General features: G+C 41.6%; 1 protein-coding gene and 1 long non-coding RNA gene across 3 annotated transcripts in view; both read right to left on the minus strand.

Annotated features, from left to right (window-relative positions):
* Positions 1–23,356, minus strand: part of SLC1A1 (solute carrier family 1 member 1) — a 56,822-nt gene that overhangs the window by 33,191 nt on the left and 275 nt on the right. For both annotated transcript variants that reach the window (XM_068422073.1, XM_068422072.1), the window contains exon 2: positions 5,567–5,707. In XM_068422073.1, the coding sequence (XP_068278174.1) occupies positions 5,567–5,707 (141 nt within the window). The remainder of the gene's footprint in view (positions 1–5,566; positions 5,708–23,356) is intronic.
* LOC137676790 (uncharacterized) lies at positions 18,481–23,245 on the minus strand. The gene is made up of 3 exons (XR_011050135.1): positions 22,555–23,245; positions 19,548–19,694; positions 18,481–18,655 (listed from the first exon to the last, which is right to left on the minus strand). It is a non-coding gene; the product is annotated as an uncharacterized lncRNA (long non-coding RNA).

The raw sequence follows: 23,356 nt of genomic DNA on the forward strand, positions 1-23,356 counted from the left end.
TTTATATCTAATGGAACTGGCAGGTCTGTTCCTGAGCATAGCCACAGCCTCATTGTGTTTTAACTACAATTACTAATAATAGTGGACAAAAAAAAAAAGGTTTTTTAAGCCTGAACTGTTCTGACTTTCAAAGATAAACATGAGAAATAAGAACAATCTGATTAATACTCTACTTTTTGGTTTTTTTCTCATTGCTTTCCAGCTCTTCTGTCTCCCATTTTGTACATTTTTTCTCCATTCCCCAAACTCTGTGGCACTGTGATAAAGCAAACTAACAACTTCACAAACATAGATCCAGGGTAGGAAACTGACACTTTAATTTTGAACAATGGAAAAGAACAAGTAACTTAGTCAAGATACCCATCCATCAGCCACGATTCAACACCCTCTTTCTAAACGGAAAGCAATGGTCTCTGCAAATGGGAAAAGTCACATGGCCCAGGTACTTCACTGGGACATTTTTCTCTCTTATGAGATTGTAATAGCTCATTGTCAGCTAGAGTAAGCCACATTTTTGTGGAATCATTATCTTCGTACTATGATCAAGAAATGCAAATAAAAGTGTGCAGTTGCTACTGGGAAGGGTGGAACTGGCAGGATGCTTCAGACAGTACTGCAGCGGTAATCAAAGCAGTCCTTGGAGTAAAGGAAGAGTTTATTTTTATAGTCATGCAGACCTAGTGGTTGGAGCATCATCAGACCCACAGCAAGGCAGATTTTTATATATCTATTTTTTTATATTTTTATATATCTATTTTTTTTATATATATTTTTTTTACAAGGCAGATATTTATAGCTCACATACAGCTCACATGCCCTTAGAAAGGCAACTGATACTGTCTTTTTTTTCACTGTTCCTGAAGTATGCTGTGTGGAATCTATAAATACCTCATCAATTGCTTTAAGGAATTTCGGTGTTCCCCACAGCTGACCCTGCACAAATTCACAAGCCAGGAAACTCCCATGCATCTGTTCTAGCCTCTTTGGAGCTGCCTGTGAAGACTGGAAGTGCACGGAAGGTCAGAAATATAAGGAAAAGCTTTATTAATGTTTCATCGGGGAGAAAAGATAACAAATGAGGGAGAGGTTATTGTAGAACTTAAAATAGATGTTGAATAGCTGATAAAATCATGTCATCAATATTGAGATCTGAGACATGGACCTACTGTGTTATGTGTCACATCTTTTAACCCAAAGCATGATGCAGAAAACAGAACAGAGATGACAGCTACACAGCTAAGATTTCTGGCTTTTATGGGTAACCCTGGCAACATCATCAAAGAAAGGTCATTTATCAGACATGATGCCAGCTTTTAGGGGAAATTTTTGATAGAAAACATTCTAGACCTAAAGAAAGACCTCCATGTCATGGTCCATAACTTGTAGTTTGAAAATCAGTAAGACAGTCTGAAATAACCCTAGCTTAGAAGGACTGATTGAAGAAAGATGGGAAGCAGAGCCCTGGCACTTCAGTAGTATTTGGAGGGCAGGGGTGTTGGGTGAGATCCAGATCTCCTAACACTAGCTACTAATACGGGACATAGGTGCAGGCAAGAAGGCCAGACACTTTGTGTTGATTAGTTAGCTCCAGGCTGGGCATGTAAGTTTCCCCAGCTTGTACCCAAGTACAAGGGAAGAACTGTCTGGGAAATTGGACAGTTGTCTCCAGCCTAAGTCCTGTTGCGATCCAGATGGAAAACAGATTTGCAAATATTTACTGTCATTACATACCCTGTGAAACTCAGTCCATGAAAAAGAAGGCTAAAAGTGATTAAAGAGGACTGGTCTGCTCAGTATGCAGATGTGATGAAACATACTGCACAATTCTAGAGAATTTTCATTCTCTGAATGAAATTAGAGTTGTGAATTTCCCAAGACTTTCAAAGACTTTTACAGGCTTTTAAGTACTCCCAGAATTATTAGATTTAAGTCTCAAACTCCCAGGAAGCACATAAGAGATTCCTCTCAATTATTTCTCCCTACAGCGCACCTAAAAATAATGTATTTTTGGTATTTGCCTAATAATTTCTTCTTTTAGAGCATTACTTCAGAGAAGTGGATTTAGGGTGTGAAGTATTACACTCAGTACAGGTGTAGTTCTGGATGTCATAGCAATTGTCTTGAGTAACACTGTAGGTTTTTGATTTTCACTTTCAATTTTCCCATGCCACTACAGCAGGAAACAAAAAATACAAATAATTCCTTCACATGAATGATGCATTAGTGTACTATTAGCTAATTCTAGGGATAGAAAACTCATGGAGATCCAAAAGAGCTAGATGCTTTGAACTGAATTATCAGTGGTGGGCTTATGGGTCAGAGTAAATTAAACTTACGTCTGCCATCCATTAAAATAATTATGAGAAGAGGAAAACAATTAAAATTAGGCTCTGAGGTAGACTAAGAATAATTTAGAAGAGCATGGCATGATTTAAACTCTTCTGTCCCCAAAGCAAGGATCTATTAACCATCCTTTTCAAATTTTTCCAAACAAATAAATGCTTAGTGCTTATGTTAGTTTTTTTAGTAGGTTACAGTTCAGCCTCCAGGCTGACGAGTGGAAAAATTCCACAAATTGCAACTCATATGCTATGTAAAATAAGTATGTAAACAATGCCTTCCCTCTTTTACACTTTGAGGAACTGGGTTTGCGAAGGAAAACCACATTCTACAAAGCACTCCATTTAACTAAAGAGGGAGAATTTTGCCCTTTCATTTCGAAAGTAGACTGTATTCCTGATCTAACTGAAGAAGTCAGTGAGAGTTTTTTCACTAAGACAGGATTTCCCTCAATAAGTTAAGATTACTAACAGTTTAAATTTTGCAGAAACTCCTGGAATCTCAAGGAGTGATTAATACCATTACTGTCTTTGCTGTGGGCTTGATTTACATCATTATGTCCAAATGGACAGGGATCTGGTCATGGGACATGCATTTGTACATAGCTCACTGTCTCAAAAGCACATGTACAAGTTGATGTTTTTCAGGATGTGACATTACCTTTTAAGACATTCTAATCCTAAAAAATAGAACTACAGATTTTATTTTCAATAAAAACCATGAAATTTCATCTGAACAAGAAAACACTGTTTTGCTGTGAGGCTCAAACACGTTGCCTGAGAAGTTGTGGAGTCTCTGTGCTTGAAGGTATTAAAAACCTGACTAGACACAGTCCAGGGAAACCTGCTCTAGCTGACCCTGCTTGAGCAGGGAGTGTTGGACCAGAAGGTCTCAAGAGGTCCTTTCCAACCTCAACCATTTTCTATGACTCTGTGTCAAAGAGGAAAAATGACTAGTGTGCTTTATTATTATACACAGGCCTACTTATTAGATTCAAATGTGCTTTTCTGATGCTTGGAAGGTTACCACATTTCTTTTAGAAGAGGCAAAATATCTCATCAACATCCTGAAGAAGGATGCAGATGAACAGTGAAAACCATCATGCACACACTTGTCTGGTCCACTTGCTTGCCACACATTTCAGCACTACTTGCACACAGGCAAGTAGTGCTTTTGTCTTCAAGAGCAACAAAGCTCGACATACTCTATTGAAGTAGCTTCTGTTCTTTATCAATTTTGTTTCCTTTTTCTTGCCTAAGAACCTAACACAGAAGTGTAGAAAAAACAAGCCCTCCTTTTCTATGTAAATTGGATATGCCAAGGTCAGAATCAGAGCATCTTGTTGTCATCTCTGTATATGAATTTAACTCCTGCAATCTGCAATCTTTAAAATCCAAGCTTGTGTTAGTAGTTACAAATGCAGTTTACTCATACTGGAATGTTAAACAACAAATAGCAGCATAATATTTTTAACAGCATGATCCTTGTTTCCCCTCACAAGTGCTGGACAAGGATACATTTAATAAATAATTCATTTCACGGTTATTCTAATGATATCATTTATTTCTGAAGACACAGACCCAACTTCACTCACGAATAAAAGCTTGTTTGAAAAAAGAAATATATTAGTCTTATCTTGGCAGATTTTCCTGGATCTCCTGTCACAGACTCAAGTTCAATATGATAGAGTTCAGTTTTCCTTTGCTTTCTGTCTCATTTCCTCCTTTATATAAAAATGCTGCTGTCCTGTCTATTAATTAAAACATCAAGCCCTTTTTACTCCTTTCTCTGTTCTTCTCTCCTTTGCATACTAATAACTGTTTCATCTCCCTTCATTTCTTTGGACACAGATTTTAACTATTTTCTGCTACGACTTCTCACTCTGCCTCTTGCAGCTTTCCTTTCTGGATGTTTCCATCTTGCAGCTCTTGACATTCTCCATTTCAATTCTAACACTGGGTTCCTGTCACCCTGCATTTCAGATATGCCCCAAAGGCCTTGGTAGCTTCCCTTAGGCTATTCCTGTCATAGGCCCACTTTGGGGTGCGCTGCAGAAATTAGTGATATTTTTGGCCATGAACTTTGAGGACCTTGGGAGTTTGTATTCAATATCCTGTTCTTGAAAGCACTTTCATAGCATGGTGGAAATTCCCCTTTCATTTTCTGATCATAACATGCTCTCCTTTTCTGCAGTCAAATGTCTGATGTATTTCCATGATCATCCAAACAAACAACAAACACCTGGATATGAATACATTCCTGATATAGAGGCTTTGTGGAAATGAAAGGGGACAGTATAGTGACAAATGTGTCCTCATCCACTGTAGGAAGCTAGAAGAAAATAGTCACAGCCCTTGTTCCCTCAGTAAAGGCCCAAAGAATAAAGACAAGCTTGCTTGGCTTTCTTTACCTTTTTTTTTTTTCCTGAAAGGCTATTTGACATCCAGTTCCATCCCTTTGCTTTGGGCTTGCTCTGGCAAATCCTCCCAAGTCTTTCCTACTGGGTGAGCTGTTAGCAAATTCTAGCGTGCCATGGCAGGGTTCCAGCCAGCAGCTTGCTTGCTTCTTCCAAAAGTGGAAAGCTTTGCTCTTCTTTCCATAACCCCTTCCTGGCCACACAGCTCCCCACTCTCTTGCACTTCCCCAAAACTCCTTTGAACCAAGCATACTGAACAGAATTTTTTTTTTTCTAATTTATAGTTGTCTGTCAGGTCAGTGAATTGAATGGACTCACAGAATGATTCAGCAAACGCCAGAGCTCATGCAAGGTACCTCATGGGAGTTTGTTGAGACTAGGGAAGCGTAGGTGAGGGATCTCCTCTTTTTATGACAGTAAGCTACGAGATCAGCTCTCCCTTTGTTGCGAAATGGCAGCATGAGACTACTTACAATAGTCAGCTCTGTACCTGAGAATATGCAGTTGCAGCTTTGAGCTTGCAATTTGCAACTATTTAACCCAATCCTGAAAACAGGGAGAAAGAGATACAAGAATCTATAAACGTGTAAGTTTTCATTTCACAGCTCTTTACAACTTAATTACCAGATAACGGTGCTAATCCTTCCAAATTCATTCTCATTATACAAAGAAAATCTTAATCTTAATGTATGCAACCTACATGTTTCATTATAGAGTTCCATCAAATTGTTTTTAAAGGTTATTTCTTTTAGAAAGAAAGCTAAACCACAACAATAATCTCATCAGCTCACAGTACATTTCCAGTCATACCTGTGATCATACTTGATATGATTAACGGCAGAATGATGAGTTTGAGCATTCTCATCAGCACTTCCCCAGGAAAGGAAAAGTAGAATTTATCCAGGTTAGACAGTTTGCCATATTCCCGTACCAGCATGCCGACTCCAGTACCTAAAAGGCACATGAAAAATGCGACACAAATTAGCAGTAATTTATAGTAGAGACATCAGGAAAAAGGAAGAAAAATAGGGGAACAGTAAAACAAAAAAAGCAAGCAAAAGACACATTTTTACAGCCACAGTGGAACTTCTAAAGCAAATTAGAGATATTTCCTTTTCTGTTCTATATATTGATGATAGGAACAGTAATAACACATATAATTCTGAACTTGGAGGATGTCTCTAGGTATGTCTTAGAAAAAATCTTGATTATGCCCTCTGGTCATCAGTCCAGTCCAGCAGTGACTTTTTACCTGCTTTCACTAGCTCCAGAAGACTCATAAGTGGCATTAAAAAAATGAATATATATATAAACACTAGCAAACATCAAAGAAAGTGATATAAATATTTTAGATAATTTGCATTGGTGAAAATATGTCTACAGTAATTGCTGCTCTACATAATTCGAAAAGAGTGTGACTACAATCACTAAATTAATTTAATAATTTCCAGGAAATTGATCAACAAAAATACACTAAGCATATTTCATACTCATTCTACTACATGACTGATCTACAAAATACCAGACTATAAGCATAATCAGTGATTGAGTCACGGCACAAGGCACCTTTGTCCTTCCTCTTATCTTTGGATTAAATTAATTATCAGACACTTCTAGCTTCTGAGACAAATCACAGATAAGAGTTCTACCAAAAGAAAATAAATCATAGGCCAAAAGACAAATGTCTTCAGTTGGACAGGCAATACCTTTATTTTCCATTTCAACATGATTTTCAAATGAAAATCACTGGTATAGGAAATGTGTTCATCAGTGTTTAGAAAGCATTATGACTGTTGTTTCACATATGGACTTCGTAATGGTTCAGTCCTGGCTAAACTGAGTATCAAGAGATCCAATTTCTATCTGGATTCAGTGAGAAACATGGCAACTCAGATTTTAGTAACGTCAGTGGTGTGTATTTTGCAGTAGAGTTGTTACAACAGCACAAGAAGGTGCCACCAGTCTACCTTTACCAGCCTCAGTGGCTCATGTAAACTTGCACGGTCCCCAGAAAGCTGCTAGTGTCCAAGCCACATGCAATTCTTCCCCCAGTTTTATTTTTGATGGTATACAAGACATTTAAGCTAGATGTTTCTCTGTTGCTCAAGAAGCTGGTGTAAAGCTTGACTAAACAGGCTTATAGGATAGGTTCCTTATTTTAAGTGACTGAAGTTGTGGAGGCACCCAATACCACCAGTTTCAAAATCAGATTTAGGCAAATCCACAGACAACTGTTTCATATTGTTGATACCAAAGGAAATAGACAGGATCCCATATCCAATTCTCTACTGAAGAAGAAACTCATTAACATTCTCTTCTAGAAAGCAAAAATCATCCCTAAAGGAATCCCTAAAGATTAACCATAGTTGTGGTTTGTGCTAGTTCACACGCTACAGGTGTTAGTTGATGCAGAAATGTAAACAACTAGTTACCTTCACAGAATTTGACTCTAAGAGCACAAAAAGACAAGGAACCATCATCTTTGCTTTCTATCTGCACCTCCAAAAACAAGCTGAAAGAAAATAGAGGCAGATTATAAACTCCTACCAATTATAAACTCCTAACCATCCTGTTAATAAAGAGATGGAAAATGAGCAAGTTAATCTTTCAGGCAAATAGGCTGCTCTAAGATTAAGATTGAGATTTCTGATTTAGGTGTCATCTGTGCCAGTGAACACAGACAGTTTAAATTCCTTGCAACAATCTTGAATCTTAATAGCCTTGAAGATATTTGCAATATTATGTAAATGCCCTTGAACAGTGAATGATAAGACACAATGATCTCTATTTACAATCTAGTGACTAAACTAAATGTGTTGAAAATAATGTCTGCACTTTAAGACAAGCCCAAGCAAGATAAAAGTTTGTAAAATGGTTACATGTATTCAAGTAAGTTGCTAAGGCTTTGATCCTGAAAACAGTAGTGTAAATAGCTGAATCTAAGCATACAGGTACTCTTCATGTCTTCAGACTATTCACACGACTTAGGGTAGGCATATGCTTAAATTGCAGCAAGACTAGGCTGTATGTTTATGAAAAGTTCTGTAATGCCACTTCACTTTGAGCAGGTGAGACTAGGACATGTTCTAACCATGTGCCTTTCATTCCAGACGGTGACTGTCATGTTTGACCAGTTATGAAGTTTGATCATTGTACATTTGGCAGGATTTAGCAGGATTTACTAGCAGGTAGAACGTGTTCATTCTTCAGTGTTCTCTTTTCCACTTCTTTGAATTTCACTACAAAAACTTCTCACATGCTCTCAAAACTTTAGTAGGGTTTCCTTAAGTTTTTTCACTTACATATTTATATTTGTTTATTTTTTTTGGTGAGGATATTATTTATCTAGTGGCAATAACTGAGAACAGACTTCCTCATTCCAACAACCTCTTGAAATTACATTATTGCTCTCACTTCCTTGTTCATGCTATTCCTTTACCAGACAGAGCACGTATATCCATATTAACTTGTGTAGTATGCCAAAATACATTAAAATGCAGTTACCTTTTAATTGGAGCTAGCATCTAGCATATGCTGCTTGAATTTAGCATGGGAATATAGGAGAAAATTTTATTTTGTAACAGGAACAAGAGAAGGTTAGAAAGTTAGCAGAACAAATTTGCTTATGTACTGGAAATGGACGTAAATAGAACTTTTTGATCCTCGTCCCAATAACCAGGTTCAACCGGAATTTTCTTCCTGGGAAGTACAATGCACAGAAAGAAGTGTGGCCCTGCATAAACATATTTCACATGGTCACCAGTGCTTTTAACATCACATTGATTACAGCAGCCCTGAGCAAGTATAGACAAAAGACTTACAAAATGTTAATTTTTCTACATGAATGCTACTGATATTCCACCCTTCCTGAAACTAATTCTTACGTGTGCCATTACTTCTAACAACCGCAAAACACTCCATAGTAGGCAAAGCCTCTACTATATATTAGGATTTTTCCTTTCTTTTCTTTTCTCTCTTTTTCATTTATGGAACAATTTACTTCTGGTTTTTTTAGAGAGCAAAACACCACCCTTCCTGCTTGCCCACTTCCTCCTCCCTCAGTTTCAACCACTCCACCTTTCTTCTTGTCCATGCTAAATTGGTTTTTCTTTCTTTTCCATCCCCTCTCCTTGCTCTTCCTTCTTGCCCACATGGCTAAGTTAGGTTATGATTTTTACTACAAGAGCAATCCTCTACTTACAGCTCAATGGCATGTAATGCTTAAGGTCCAGATTTCTGCAATACTGGGCAGAAGGGAAGAATGAAGGTGGAAAAACCAATACAATACCATGTCTTAAATTAAACTTTCTACAGCAAATATCTCTTTGCAACTGTGCAGAGTACAGCACATGCGGTATAGCATGGTGTCTACATTTTCTCTGCCAGCAGCCACTGACACAGAAAGTGAAAGGTGAAGTCTGGGTCACTGGGATTGCAATGCATGAAGAGGCCACAGGACACTTATCTTGCCTGAACCCATATGAAACAACACATGCCTTGACTCCCTGGCATTACTCTCCCAGGTAGCACATAGTCTTTTTACAAGCTTGGTAACCGACAGAAAATCCTTCAAAGAAAGGCCATAAATGCACACTAAGAGAAGCGAGGGGTTAGGGTGAGAGGAACAAGAGAAGAAAAACAGAGTGGAAGAAAATCGCTGAAAACGAGCATACCGAGAGATGGCACCAATCTTTCAGGTAGTCCTGGCAGTCCCAGCATAAAAAGCTAGAGGGAATACATGCTTCCTCTGTACGAGATGACCCATTTCTTGTTGTGTTACCAAGGGAAAGGGGAGTAGGAAGTTCTGCAAGCGGATAGACAGCACCTGCAACTGGCTGCACTGCATGTCGCACTTGATCCATCACATCTCCCAAGCCTGAGGCTTTCCAGGGCCTAGGAGATGATGGCTGTGTGTAATAAGGTGACAGAACCAGTCTGGCCTGTGTACGCATGTACAGTGAGTGAACCACAGAAATTAGGTAAAATGTGTCTTGGGAGACCGTTATGTTGTAAGGTTCTGCATATCTGCAAAGCTAACTGTGTGACATTTGGGTGTCTGGTGAACACTCATTTATCACAATCTGCCCTCCATCTAGAGTATGTCTTTTTTCATACTGCTGTTGAGAAGAGTTTTAGTTGTTGGAGACTCGCTCCTAAAGGGAACTGAGGGCCCAATACGCAGAGCTGACTCTCATCACAGGGAGGTCTGCAGTCTACCTGGAGCCCGAATCAGGGGTATCACCAGGAAACTCCCCAACCTGGTGCAGTCGACAGACTACTACCCGCTGCTGATCTTCCAGACAGGTGGGGAAGAAGCTGCATCCCGTAGTCTGAGGGGGATGAAGAAAGACTTCAAGGCCCTAGGACGGTTGGTGAAAGAGTCTGGGGCGCAAGTTGTTTTCTCCTCCCTCCTCCCATTTTCGGGTGATGACGTGGGATGGAATAGTAGGATTCTCTCCACAAACGCCTGGCTACGAGACTGGTGCTACAGGCAGGGCTTTGGGTTCTTTGATAATGCCTGGTTTTATAAGACACCAGGCCTGACAGTAATACATGGGAAAGGTTTATGTCGTAGGGGCAAAAGGGTCCCGGGACAGGAATTAGCAGGGCTCATTCGGAGAGCTTTAAACTAGATTCGAAGGGGGATGGGGTTGTAGCTGGGCTTGCACCACTGGGGCAATGCTCTAGTGTTGAGGTAGACCAGGAGGCCTCCCATCCCCCTAGGGTGAAATCGGTGTACTCAGCCCGCTCCCTGAAATGCCTGTACAGCAATGCACGCAGCATGGGGAATAAACCGGAGGAGTTAGAAATCCGTGTTCAGTTGGGGGGCTATGATCTAGTGGCAGTTACAGGGACTTGGTGGGACAACTCGCATGACTGGAATGTGGTCATGGATGGCTATGTCCTGTTCAGGAAAGACAGGCCAGTAAGGAGAGGTGGTGGAGTTACTCTTTATGTGAGTGAGCAACTAGAATGTATTGAGTTCTGTCCAGGGGCGGATCAGGAGCGAGTTGAGAGTTTGTGGGTGCGAATTAAGGAGCAGGCTGGCATGGGTGATACTGTTGTGGGTGTCTATTACAGGCCACCGGATCAGGATGAGGAGCTTGATAAAGCCTTCTACAGGCAACTGAGAGCAGTCTCAGAATTACAGGCACTGATTGTCGTGGGGGATTTCAACTACCCTGATATTTGCTGGAAGGCCTACTCAGCCAGCCATCCTCAGTCCAGGAGGTTCCTCCAGTGCATTGATGATAACTTTCTGATGCAAATGGTGGATGAGCCAACTAGGAGAGGAGCGTTGCTGGATCTTATCCTCACTAACAAGGAGGGTCTGGTTGAAGCGGTGAGGATTGAGGGCAGCCTTGGTTGTAGTGACCATGAGATGGTGGAGTTCAGGATCTCATGTGGCAGGAACAGAATAGCTAGCAGAATCACAACCCTGGACTTCAGGAGGGCCAACTTTGGCCTTTTCAAGCAATTGCTAGGGGAAATCCCATGGGACAGGGTACTAGAAGGTAAGGGGGCCCAAGATAGTTGGTTAGCATTCAAGGACTGCTTCTTCCGAGCTCAAGATCAGAGCATCCCAACAGGCAGGAAGTCAAGAAAGGGTATCAGGAGATCTGCATGGTTAAACAGGGAACTGCTGGGCAAACTCAAGTGGAAGAAGAGAGTGTACAGATCATGGAAGGAGGGTCTGGCCACTTGGGAGGAATATAAGTCTGTTGTCAGAGGATGTAGGGAAGCAACTAGGAAAGCTAAGGCCTCCTTGGAATTAAACCTTGCAAGAGAGGTCAAGGACAACAGAAAGGGCTTCTTCAAATACATTGCAGGTAAAACCAACACTAGAGGCAATGTAGGCCCACTGATGAATGAGGTGAGTGCCCTGGAGACAGAGGATAAAAAGAAGGTGGAGTTACTGAATGCCTTCTTTGCCTCTGTCTATACTGCTGGAGGCTGTCCTGAGGAGCCCCGGACCCCTGAGGCCTCAGAGGAAGTCAGGATAGAGGAAGAGTCTGTCTTGGTGGATGAGGTCTGGGTCAGGGACCAGTTAAGCAATCTGGACATCCACAAATCCATGGGCCCTGATGGGATGCACCCGCGGGTGCTGAGGGAGCTGGCGGAAGTCATTGCTAGGCCACTCTCCATCATCTTTGCTAAGTCGTAGGGAATGGGAGAGGTGCCTGAGGACTGGAGGAAAGCAAATGTCACTCCAGTCTTCAAAAAGGGCAAGAAGGAGGACACGGATAACTATAGACCGGTCAGCCTCACCTCCATCCCTGGAAAGGTGATGGAGCAACTTGTTCTTGGTGCTGTCTCTAGGCACATCAAGGATAGGAGGATCATTAGGGGCAGTCAACGTGGCTTCACCAAGGGAAAGTCATGCTTAACAAATTTGATAGCCTTTTATGAGGACATAACCCGGTGGACAGATGATGGTAAAGCTGTGGATGTGGTCTATCTCGATTTCAGTGAAGCGTTTGACACAGTCTCCCACAGCATCCTCGCAGCTAAACTGAGGAAGTGTGGTCTTGATGATTGGGTAGTGAGGTGGATTGTGAACTGGCTGAAGGAAAGAAGCCAGAGAGTGGTGGTCAATGGGATAGAGTCCAGTTGGAGGCCTGTATCTAGTAGAGTCCCTCAAGGGTCAGTACTGGGATCAGTACTATTCAGTATATTCATTAATGACTTGGATGAGGGAATAGAGTGCACTGTCAGCAAGTTCGCTGATGACACAAAACTGGGAGGAGTGGCTGACACACCGGAAGGCTGTGCTTCCATTCAGAGAGACCTAGACAGGCTGGAGAGTTGGGCGGGGAGAAATTTAATGAAATATAACAAGGGCAAGTGTAGAGTCCTGCATCTGGGCAAGAACAACCCCATGTACCAGTACAAGTTGGGGACAGACCTGTTGGAGAGCAGCGTAGGGGAAAGGGACCTGGGGGTCCTAGTGGACAGCAGGATGACCATGAGCCAGCAATGTGCCCTTGTGGCCAAGAAGGCCAATGGCATCCTGGGATGTATTAGAAGGGGTGTGGTTAGTAGGTCAAGAGAGGTTCTCCTCCCCCTCTACTCTGCCCTGGTGAGGCCACATCTGGAATATTGTGTCCAGTTCTGGGCCCCTCAGTTCAAGAAGGACACGGAACTGCTAGAGAGAGTCCAGCGCAGAGCCACAAAGATGATGAAGGGAGTGGAACATCTCCCTTATGAGGAGAGGCTGAGGGAGCTGGGTCTCTTTATCTTGGAGAAGAGGAGACTGAGGGGTGACCTCATTAATGGTTATAAATATGTAAAGGGCAAGTGTCATGAGGATAGAGCCAGGCTCTTCTCAGTGACATCCATTGACACGACAAGGGGCAACGGGTGCAAGCTGGAACACAGGAGGTTCCACATAAATATGAGGAAAAACTTCTTTACAGTGAGGGTAACTGAACACTGGAACAGGCTGTCCAGAGAGGTTGTGGATTCTCTTTCTCTGGAGACATTCAAAACCTGCCTGGACACATTCCCGTGTGATATGATCTAGGTAATCCTGCTGTGGCAGGGGGATTGGACTAGACGATCTTTCGAGGTCCCTTCCAATCCCTAACATTCTGTGATTCTGTGATTCTGAAATGTTGTCTAAGGGAAAAGGCAAATTATTTGCATAGGAATACTAGGACTACAGGACTACTACATTGTTCTTCAAGTACTGTGCTGCTGTTCATGACACAGTTTTAGAAATGAGCAAGAAAAGAAACACACACCTTGTTCAAACAAATCCTGTATCTCTGGGCTCATCTATCCTAGCATACTTAGGGAGTGTCACAGATATCCTACAGCTATTGTAAACTGTAAAAATGTGCTGTCACCTCAGCAGCCACCTGAGCAACCAAATGTAGAGACTATTTACAATTTTTCAGGGAGTGATGGCTAAATCCTGATGCCTTTTTTGTATAATTATGTGAGGTCAACGCAAGTCATTTTGAATTTGAACACTCAGAACCCCCAAGGAGCTGATTCTGTTCAGCACATGCAGTATGAAGTGACCGTAGTTACTTGCTTTACATCATTACCATTGTGGGTTAGATGCTCTTCAGAACTTGATTACATCTTTGATAATAAGATAGCATGATACTATGCACCTTTACTTTCTTTGCCTTCACACAAAGGTAAAACAACGCACAATCTAGGAACAAATAACTGAAGTCCACACATAGACACACCTGGCCTTTTTCTCACTGAAAGAAAATATAAACCAGATAAAATTGGTATTTAACAGGTAGGACTCCCTAACACATTATTTGCATTCATGGATGACAACACTGGTATAGGATGCATGGTGTTAATTGGCCGGGAGTTCTCACTCCACCAGTGTGCATGACACTGCAGAAACAGCACATTGCCTTCAAATCCCACTGACTTCATTTTGGGAATGAACCTTAGGAATAAACCATAAAGACAATGAGAAAAGAAATCTAGTATATATTTCTAGAGAAAAAAATAACCTGTTTTGTAAAATTATCTGTTCTGAATTACACCACATCTCTCTGAAAAAAGTTGTGATATTTATTTTTCCTGTTTTCATATAATTCCAGCATGTGGAAACTCCCTTTCACTGGAGCAGAGTTAGTGATTCTGGCTGATACTGATAGACACTGCGGGAATTCTAGGAATTTTGCTTTGACATGGTATTGAAAGAAGAAAAAATGTGGGCATGTCTCATGGTTCAAACCTGCTATTATTTAATTGCACTGCAGCAACATAGATTGTACTATTAACAAAGTGATTAAGCTCTTCATAATTTCACATGATACACTGTTCACGTGACAGATTAAAATACAACTACTTCTATCATATTGGTGGGTCTTAATTGGATTATATTTACAGCAGATGATTCATGGGACTGAAAGGGCTGGCAAATAAAGTTCACTGACTTGCTCTGAAACATAATACCAAACACTCAATATAAACATGTCAAACTGCAGCACAGGCAGGCAAGATTTCTGCAGTCTGTGATACAGCCTGAGTCCTTTTGTAATATTTCATAAAATCCATTTTTTTTTCTGCTCTCTCTAGAGTTTCTGTAATACCACTGTCTGACTCTTAACTACACAGAAATACACTGCCAACTACAGAGCACTAAAATAGAAGGTGTAGAAGAAATTCTTACTTATAATAATACTTATAAACTTATTATTTCATCTTATTAATTCAGCTCTCTTTGGATTATTTTGAATATTTTCTAATGTTATGCATTTTACTGTTTTACATTCTACTTGACAATTAATATTCCTTCCAATAAACATACTGATGTTGACTGAAAAAAAACAAGATTCTTCAAAAACTTCAGGCAACTACTGAGGTAGGATTTAGAGTCTCTCAGGTATAACTGCATGGCAACTGATCTTAACTCTCTGGATGCTGTTGTTGCCCAGACTACCAGCTTGCTTACAAAGATGTGTGAAGAAAACTCCTCTCAGAAATCTTCCAAAAGAAGAAAGTTCCCAAGTCAGATCTTGGTCTGCTGAAAAGTATTTAGTAGGAATGTACTGGAGGAAGGTGTGCTCATTCCTCCACCATGGTGAGACCCGCTGTGTCCTTTCTCTGATTAAGCTGCTGAGGGTGCAGCGGTTATAAATTCCTTCACACAAATGACACACTGATATGTGACTGCAGTGTGAGGAAAGTTCAGGTGGACAACGACTCCCTGTGATGGACCTTCAGGAATGAAGGCAAGTTGGAGCATTGGCCAGAGGGGTAAAAACCAGCTTCTCCAGTGTGGGGTACTCCCCTTACTCACAGCAGGTGTGAAGGCCACTGCGACTGGCAAAGCCACATAACTCCTGCTACTTTCTGTGCTGTGGGAGCCTGTAGCAGGGCTGATAACACAGAGCAACCTGTAGCAGTCAGTGATAACACAGAGCAGCCTCTCTGCAACACAGCCCTGCACCGGGCCCACCCCACCCTTAGCCAAACCAAGGGCAGTTATTTCATTCAGCCAGGAAAAGGGAAGTAATGGCCGTTCTCCTGTGACTATGAGGGACCACAGGCCTGCCGAACGCTGAACCAGTGCTGCTCCAGGATGGCGATGTGCAGATGGCTAAGCAGTTTGACAATTTAACAGTCTCTCCTATTGGACTCTTAGTTTCCTCTCATTTATCTAACTGTGCTGTAGATGAATTTCATGTCTACATATCTTCCAAATATGTTCTGTGTGCAGATGTAACTTCTGAGAAAGCCAAGATAAAAGAATACAGTTGAAGGAAAGAAAAAAAGTTTACGATCATGCTTCATCTGTATATGTGTCTCAGTACACCAGTGAGAACTGCCATACAGAACCCACCTATAGGAACAGTCCATTAACATACAGTAAAAATACAGAGAGGTATTGTTAAGAATTCATTCCTTGGTTAGTCCTTAACTCTGTTAAGATAAATTAAGTTGTATCAGAGATACAATTTGCCTCTTTCACAGTTTTTCAACAAACTCGGTGACTCATTAGATTTGTAGGGTGATCAGACACTGTCATGTCCCCAGTTCTGGTGTTCCTAGTGTCTCACATTTCGCTTACATGGCCGAACATATTACAACACCAATGGCACCATTCCAATGCCACCCAAAACATTAGAGCATCTCACCCTTTCTTGTAAAAGCTCACTGATCTTCTGTTCTCTTTCCACAACATTTGCTTGCTATCCCAAAGCTGTATGAACACCTTTGTACATCCTGTATAGCCCAAAAGATATTAGGTCAATAGAGCACATCAGGAAAAATACATCTTCATTTAGACCCCTGAAACACACAAAAAAACTAAATGGTTGTCAATAGTATAAGAAAGGTGAAAGGCTACTAAATGGGAATATCTGCCAGATTCTGACCCTTGTTACAGCTTCTGTTTCAAACTGTGATGAGAGGAAAGGACAGTAAACAGGACATACTGTTCTAGCTATGCCCTTGCTGGAAGGGCAGTGGAATCGTTCTGACTGTAATAAATGGAGATAAGCAGCTGGAAAGGCAATTTAGTGGAAACTAAAGAGAGACAGATAGTGACATGCAGAAACATCCTTATTCTGAAACTAATGAAGACATCAAAGCCTTGAGAAATCAGAGATATGACCTAGAAAATTAGTTCACATTAAGCAAGGCCAGGTTGTTTGCAGTTCCAAAAGCATGAAAGGACCAAGAAATGGCTGTTTTGCAACATATTGTGAAAATACTTAGATTATATGTAATCTCTAGAAATTGTTGTCGTTATCATATCACATTTAATCTTCTGGCATGCTATTGGCTTCTCATGGAATGCGCAATATGTGGAACAATGGTAGACAGAAAAATAAACCTGGAACACTTAGTCCAATATAACCCTCATCTTCAGCATAATACATGATAAAGACAGGATCCCACACCATGAGATACTGTTGTGGCTCCATAAGTAAGAATGTCTTCCACAAATCCTATGAGGCTTTCATAAAAAAAAAAAAAAAAGGGAGATTTGCAAACAGTGCTAGTGTTGTTTGTCATTAGTCTCAACCTGAGCATTATCTATTTGCTGGTGTATATAAGAAGAAAGTGTCTTTATGCTTTGTTAAGATGTGAACAGAAAAGAAAAAAAATACTTTTGTAATTACATTGTATTATTTTCCCTTAAATAATACCGGGAACTTGAAAAAAGTAAGTATTTTACTGGTATTAGTATTGGTGTTACTGTTTCAAATGGAAAGAAATACTTCATTGACTTTTGTAGCTCTGGGGCTTTACAGGGTGTAAACTGACCTTAGGCTCGCTCCTTCCAAAGCTCCCTTTATTTAAAAGCTCAGCGCTAGTGATAGTTTCACTTCATTCACATGAAGTGAAACTCAGGCTTTATGTTAAAACAAGACACAAACTACATGGACAACAGGAAGACACTATACATGCCAGAAGAACAAATAAAAGTTAGGTTTTCTTTGCTTCAAAACAGCTCAAGAGCAAAAGAGGCACCATGCTTAACTTCAGCCACCTTTGGTTTCTTTTGTTGGCCGAGTTTCTGGCTCAAAGCATTTTCAGTCCTCAGTAGTATGTGAAACTCTGAGATGAAACTGTTGGCTGTTCTGCATTTTACTTTCTGTCTTTAAATTCAGACATTCTTTCAGAATTGCTGGGTTTCAGACATTTCTGAACAGATCCCATCCTGTATCGAGTTGTACGCAGTGTGACAGAGAACAGACAGATAAGCACCAAAATTGTCTGAAGAGGCACAAAAAGTCACAAGTATCATCTATGCTGCTCTAAATCACACCAGGAAGAAACCAGTGTCTTCAGTTAAATTTCCGTGCTACCACAGTTGATTCAGGATGTCTGGTCTTCACTCGTTATAAATTCCAAATTAACAAAATGTTATGCTTCAGAATTCAAGAAAGGAATCAGATGTTTGCTTTACAACTATACTTGTCAGAAACTGACAGGGTAATAATACCTTTGCTTTAGTATATTCCCTTTGATTTTTTTCCTGCTGTGAAGAGAGCTCTGTTTTTGCTAGTGTATTTTAAGAGGCAATTAATCTGCTTCATTGTTTGTAACCTTCATGCTGCATGGTACAAACAAAGAGAAATGGTGGAAAGACAGCCTAAACTAAGGTAATAGGCCACTTTTTGGTAAAGGTACAAGGAGGCAGAAACGAAAAACAGTGAAGCCTTACTCCATATCCAGAATGGTCTTTTTATTTTTAAATTACACTTGTCAGAGACAGAAACAACTTACTGGGAGAAACTGAAAGACTTTATAGGTTTATGAGGTTTAGAGGCTGCAGGCTACATTTGCAAAAGCAACTTCCCAACCTCAGGAGTACAGTGCGATCCCGGGATTCAGGGTGGCCTTCCATGTGGTGAGAGGCCGTCAATAGAGTGATATGTTACTAATTCTTCTGTTGTTGTCTTCACCCTGCAAGACATTCATTCTTGTAAGAATGCACTGGTGGGCTTCCAGTAATGCCAGCATGTGCTGACACTGCTCTGACATGGATGAATTTTAAAGGAACTGTGCTTTTAAAAGCACCTGTCAAATCCCCTCATATTTGATTACAGAGGGAGCACAGCCTTTCTATCTACAGTTACCATGTGTGAATGCATCTGACAATTTTTTTTTTTAAACACAGACCTGAGGACAAAAATTATTCTTATAGGGAGATCTTACTACTTAATACTACAATATAAAATAATAATTTTCATTAAAATCAAAGAAAATACATTTTTGGCATATGGACTGCTGGGGCGATATCATAAAGCACAAAACAGAAGTTCCAGTGGCTGCTGCACTCATCGAATCCTGGCAAATAGCTATAGCTGCACCACTCAAAGTTTCTGCAACGCTGGTGGTACAGATAGCAACTATGTATATTTTAACCTCATTCTCAAATGCCGGGAGAAAACGGGATCTGATTCTAGCCTCAACCTTCCAACAAGGGAACTGCACAAGCGAGGTGTCTAATCCTGCAGAGACTGAATAAATTTCACTTCAGAGGTGCAAAAATCAGGTATTCGGGCGTGCTGGAGGTGTTCACCCACGCACTCCCTCTCTCAGTCACTTCATCACTGCCTCCCACCACCGCTCCCCGATCCCTGCAGCTCGGCATCTCGCTCGTTCCCCGGCCGCCCCGTCCCTGGGCTCTCCCCGCAGCCACCTCGGACAGCTCCCGCTCCCCCGCCCCGTTTCTCTTAAGATCTGAGGTGTATGTACAGTATAAGCGCCACGAGTCCTGTATATACGTGAAGACGAGAACGAAGAAGTAAGTTAATGGCAGAGTACAAAAGCGCTCTTCACTTCATTCATTCACCTTTGATAAACACGACACACGGGTGGCTGAAGAATGGACACCTGCCATTCATAGTCTCTTGTGATCGGTGGTTGTATCAATCTAAATATTGCATTTCTCATGTCTTCTTCATGAATATCTGAACAACTTCAGTGTCCCACACACGTGCTGTTGAAAAAAAAAAACTTCAGAGTCACAGGCAGGCTCACAGGTATCTGAAGTTCTGAGCTTGTTTAGGAAGTGACAGGTAGACATCCCATTAAGCGTCAAACAAAAGTACTTGTAACCTGCAAATTTATATAAACTGAATGCCTCAGAATCACGTTCCCCAACTATTACGAAAAGGTAAGTGGTTTAATAGATTTGAAAAATGTAAGCATTTAAAAAAATCACAACCTATTTGCGTATACTGAGTACGTAAAAAGACCTCTGTTTTAGTATAGCATGCTACTGCAACTCAATGCATGAGACCATATGTGCTCAAATCACTTAGACTTTTATTTCCACCGTAAGAAAAAAGCTGTTCTGCTGAAGAATTGCCCAGGACTACACGCTATTAGGCTATGACCCGCAGACTAATGAATAAGTATTTACACATCATCAGCCTTTTACCTTCATGACTGGTTTGGCTGCGTTGCAGCAGTGACCTCTTGGAGACAAAGTGACGATAAAAAATAGATGCTGTATAAGAATCCTATGAAGCGTGACTCAAACTCTCCCTTTGCAATTGTCCTTTGGAAACCTGTTTCAGGGTGAGTAAATTTCAGGATATTTCTGGTTTATTTTGACTTGATTGTACAAACTGGAAGCAATATAACTTTCTTTATTAGAGGCTGAAGAAGCACTTGAAGTAAGTTGACTTTTAAAATGCTTTTGTTAGCTCAGCTGCTTTGGGCTCAGTAAGGTCAGCGGAGCAAAAAGATGCAAGGTATCCCTCCTTTCGCAGTGACTTACGTGAGGCTGCTACTCTCCTGCCCGTCTGCCTCCTAGAGAAGGGCAGTGAGACAGGGGAGGTGCAGATGAGCCCAAACCTCACCTCTGAATCACTGCTCAGCACAGATGACCCACTGCATGCCCTAAGTATGCACTAAGAACTAATGAACAATGAACTTGCTTCTCAGGCCCAGTATTCAGGCAAATCTATCACTGAAATTATACAAACTGCAAGCCTCAGAACTAGCCCTGAATCTGAAATTCAGTCAATTTCAGACTCCAAATCTATGTTCATGGATCTCTCCACATCAGTTTGGTGGTCTGAAACAGAATCTCTACTAAGGTAAGAAAAATAATGTCTTGAGTTTTGTTTTCTTTGAATAATACATATGGGTGTTTTCACCAAAAAGATGTGACATTCTTAAGATATTTTCTGTAGAGATTTTAAATAATCCCTCCCTAACTGCTATAAAAGACTTGCCAATGTTTTTGAAAATGTAAATAACAGGCAAATGACTGAATGCTTCAAATATAACTCACAAAATAATTACTCTTGAAGGAAGATGTGTTTGGAATTCTGAGGACTTTCTGTTTCTGTCTCCTCTTGTCAGAGATAGGCACAACAAGTAATCAAGAAAACTTTTCAGCTTAGTAAGGGTACTAGCAAAGATAAGCATATCTCACTAGGATGCTGAACACAATTCTGATAATGATGAGCAAAAATCATGATTTCATATGATAGTGCTGGAATATCAGGCACTTTGCAGCACAGCTGGATAGGTTTGTCAGTACATTTCCACAGCTTGTTGCATTCAATATTTCCACTCCTCACTCACGCATACTTTTCTGAAAAGTCTAAACATATTTTCTGCTTTTAAAATGGTGACACTCTTCTGTTCATGAATGCCTAATTGTTCCTCCAAACTAAGTAACTAATAAACACCAGAGCAATTTCCCAGTGTATATTAAAAAATAATAAATACATAAATTTAATTATGAAGGGTTTGTGGACTCTGGGTATATTACAAACATTCCTCAAGCTGTAATAAAAAGATAACATACAATTCAACTGAGCCATCCTTAAAAGAGTTTCACTGTTCTCCTTGTGTAACTTATTTCACCTCCAAGAAATATTGAAAACGCAGTAGATAAATAGCTACTTGCAAAATGTAACTTGGCCCAAAGCCCAAGGAATTTTTATGAAGACTCTCTTTGCCATATTATAGAGCTCTCTTGAGTTCTGGACTGTTAATTACAGTGTAGCAGGCAGAGAAATCCAAAAACACAGGAGGTATTTGGGTGCCTGTCACTCTCACGGTGAATTCCAACTGGGTATTAGGAAGATTAGGGTCAAACTGCCCCCACAGTTCCCACATTGCCAGGCTCTGTGGCTGTCAGGGAAATATAATTTCAGAATGATCACCTTGTAGGATCACATCACACACTTCAGTTCTACCTACATTCATTGAAGATAATGAGAGGAGAATATTTCTTAAGCAATTCTGTAATTAGGAAGTAAGTATGTCAGCTCATAGAAGTGAACATGACAGGAGCACATGAAAAAGCAATTGTACACACACAAACACAGACACATACATACACTCTTCCAGTTGTTACAGCCAGATTTTCAAAGCAAGCCCTTAGCACTTGGTACACAGAACTCACAAAAATCTTTCCACTTACTAAAGATGTGAAAAAGAACTGAGATCTTTCAAATACTGAATGCATGGAGGAAAACACATGTGTATACGTAAGTACACCTCTGATCACAGCTTATAAATAGCTAGGTGGAATTCCAGAAGAATAATTCTGTCCTGAATAAACATGCACTGAAGTTGATATGTTCCAGCCAAAATTCAAATCAGCAGAAGAGTCACCTGAAAGAGACCCATCAAACAGCAAGTGCTGTTAATGAAGTACTTAAAACAGCACTTCTCAACAAGAGCAATAATGTGAAGGAAGCTCTGCTTGCATAGCATCAAAATAATCACCAGGAGAAAATGAAAAGGGTGTGTGACTAGGACCAAAATGACGTCCCATGGAAAAGTCCCTTCGGCCAAGTCATTTGACAGCTTGTCTTGACCCTTTTGCCCACCTGTTCTTAATAAGATGGCATTCAATGTACTTCTCCTTCAGAAACTTGTCGGCAAATCCTCCTCACTTTACAACGACAAACCTGAAAACCCCAATGAAAGCTGGGTGGCACCGCCGAACTTTTCCAGTTGCATTGCTTGCTCAGGCCATCAGAAGCACCCCAAAGCCACCACCAACACCCTCCTGCCCAGCAGCCTCCATCTCAGCGGGGCTCCAACCTGCAGACCAACCGAAGGCACCGCTGAGTCCGGCTTGTTCCCCGGTGGTCGGTCCCGGCTCAGCACGCTGCGGTCCCCCCAGGGTGCGCAAACGCGGCCCGGGAGACCTGCAGCACTCATGCACGAAAGGCTCACAGTCATCCAGTGCACTTCCAGGTTTCTCGTAACGCAGTTTTACCCTACTAATTACCGGACCTTTGTCTCATAGGCGGGAGGGACGCACGCGGGGGGGAGGCCCGGCGCAGAGGGCCCCGGGCACCCCGCGGCTCGGCACCCCGCTGCCCCCCTGATGGCTTGGGGGCAGGGAGCGCTGCGTCCATCCACGCGAAACCCCGTTTTAGACCGGCCGCCACAGCACCTTGCCACTGAGGACCGGCTCCCCGCGGCCACGGCTACGCGACGCCCCGGCGCCGCAGCACCTCAGCCGGCCTGCGCGCTGCCGGGGGAGGGCAGCCGGCCCCCCTCGACCGCCGTTAGAACCGTTAGTCTTCCACGGCACCGGCGGCGGGCGGGATCGGGGCGGGGGGCGGAGGCCGCGGATGGTTCCGCACCGCCCAGGCCGGTGCCGCGGCCCGCGGTCTGGCG

The sequence above is a fragment of the Nyctibius grandis genome, chromosome Z (assembly GCF_013368605.1).
Source record: "Nyctibius grandis isolate bNycGra1 chromosome Z, bNycGra1.pri, whole genome shotgun sequence".
Classification (NCBI taxonomy): Eukaryota; Metazoa; Chordata; class Aves; order Nyctibiiformes; family Nyctibiidae; genus Nyctibius; species Nyctibius grandis.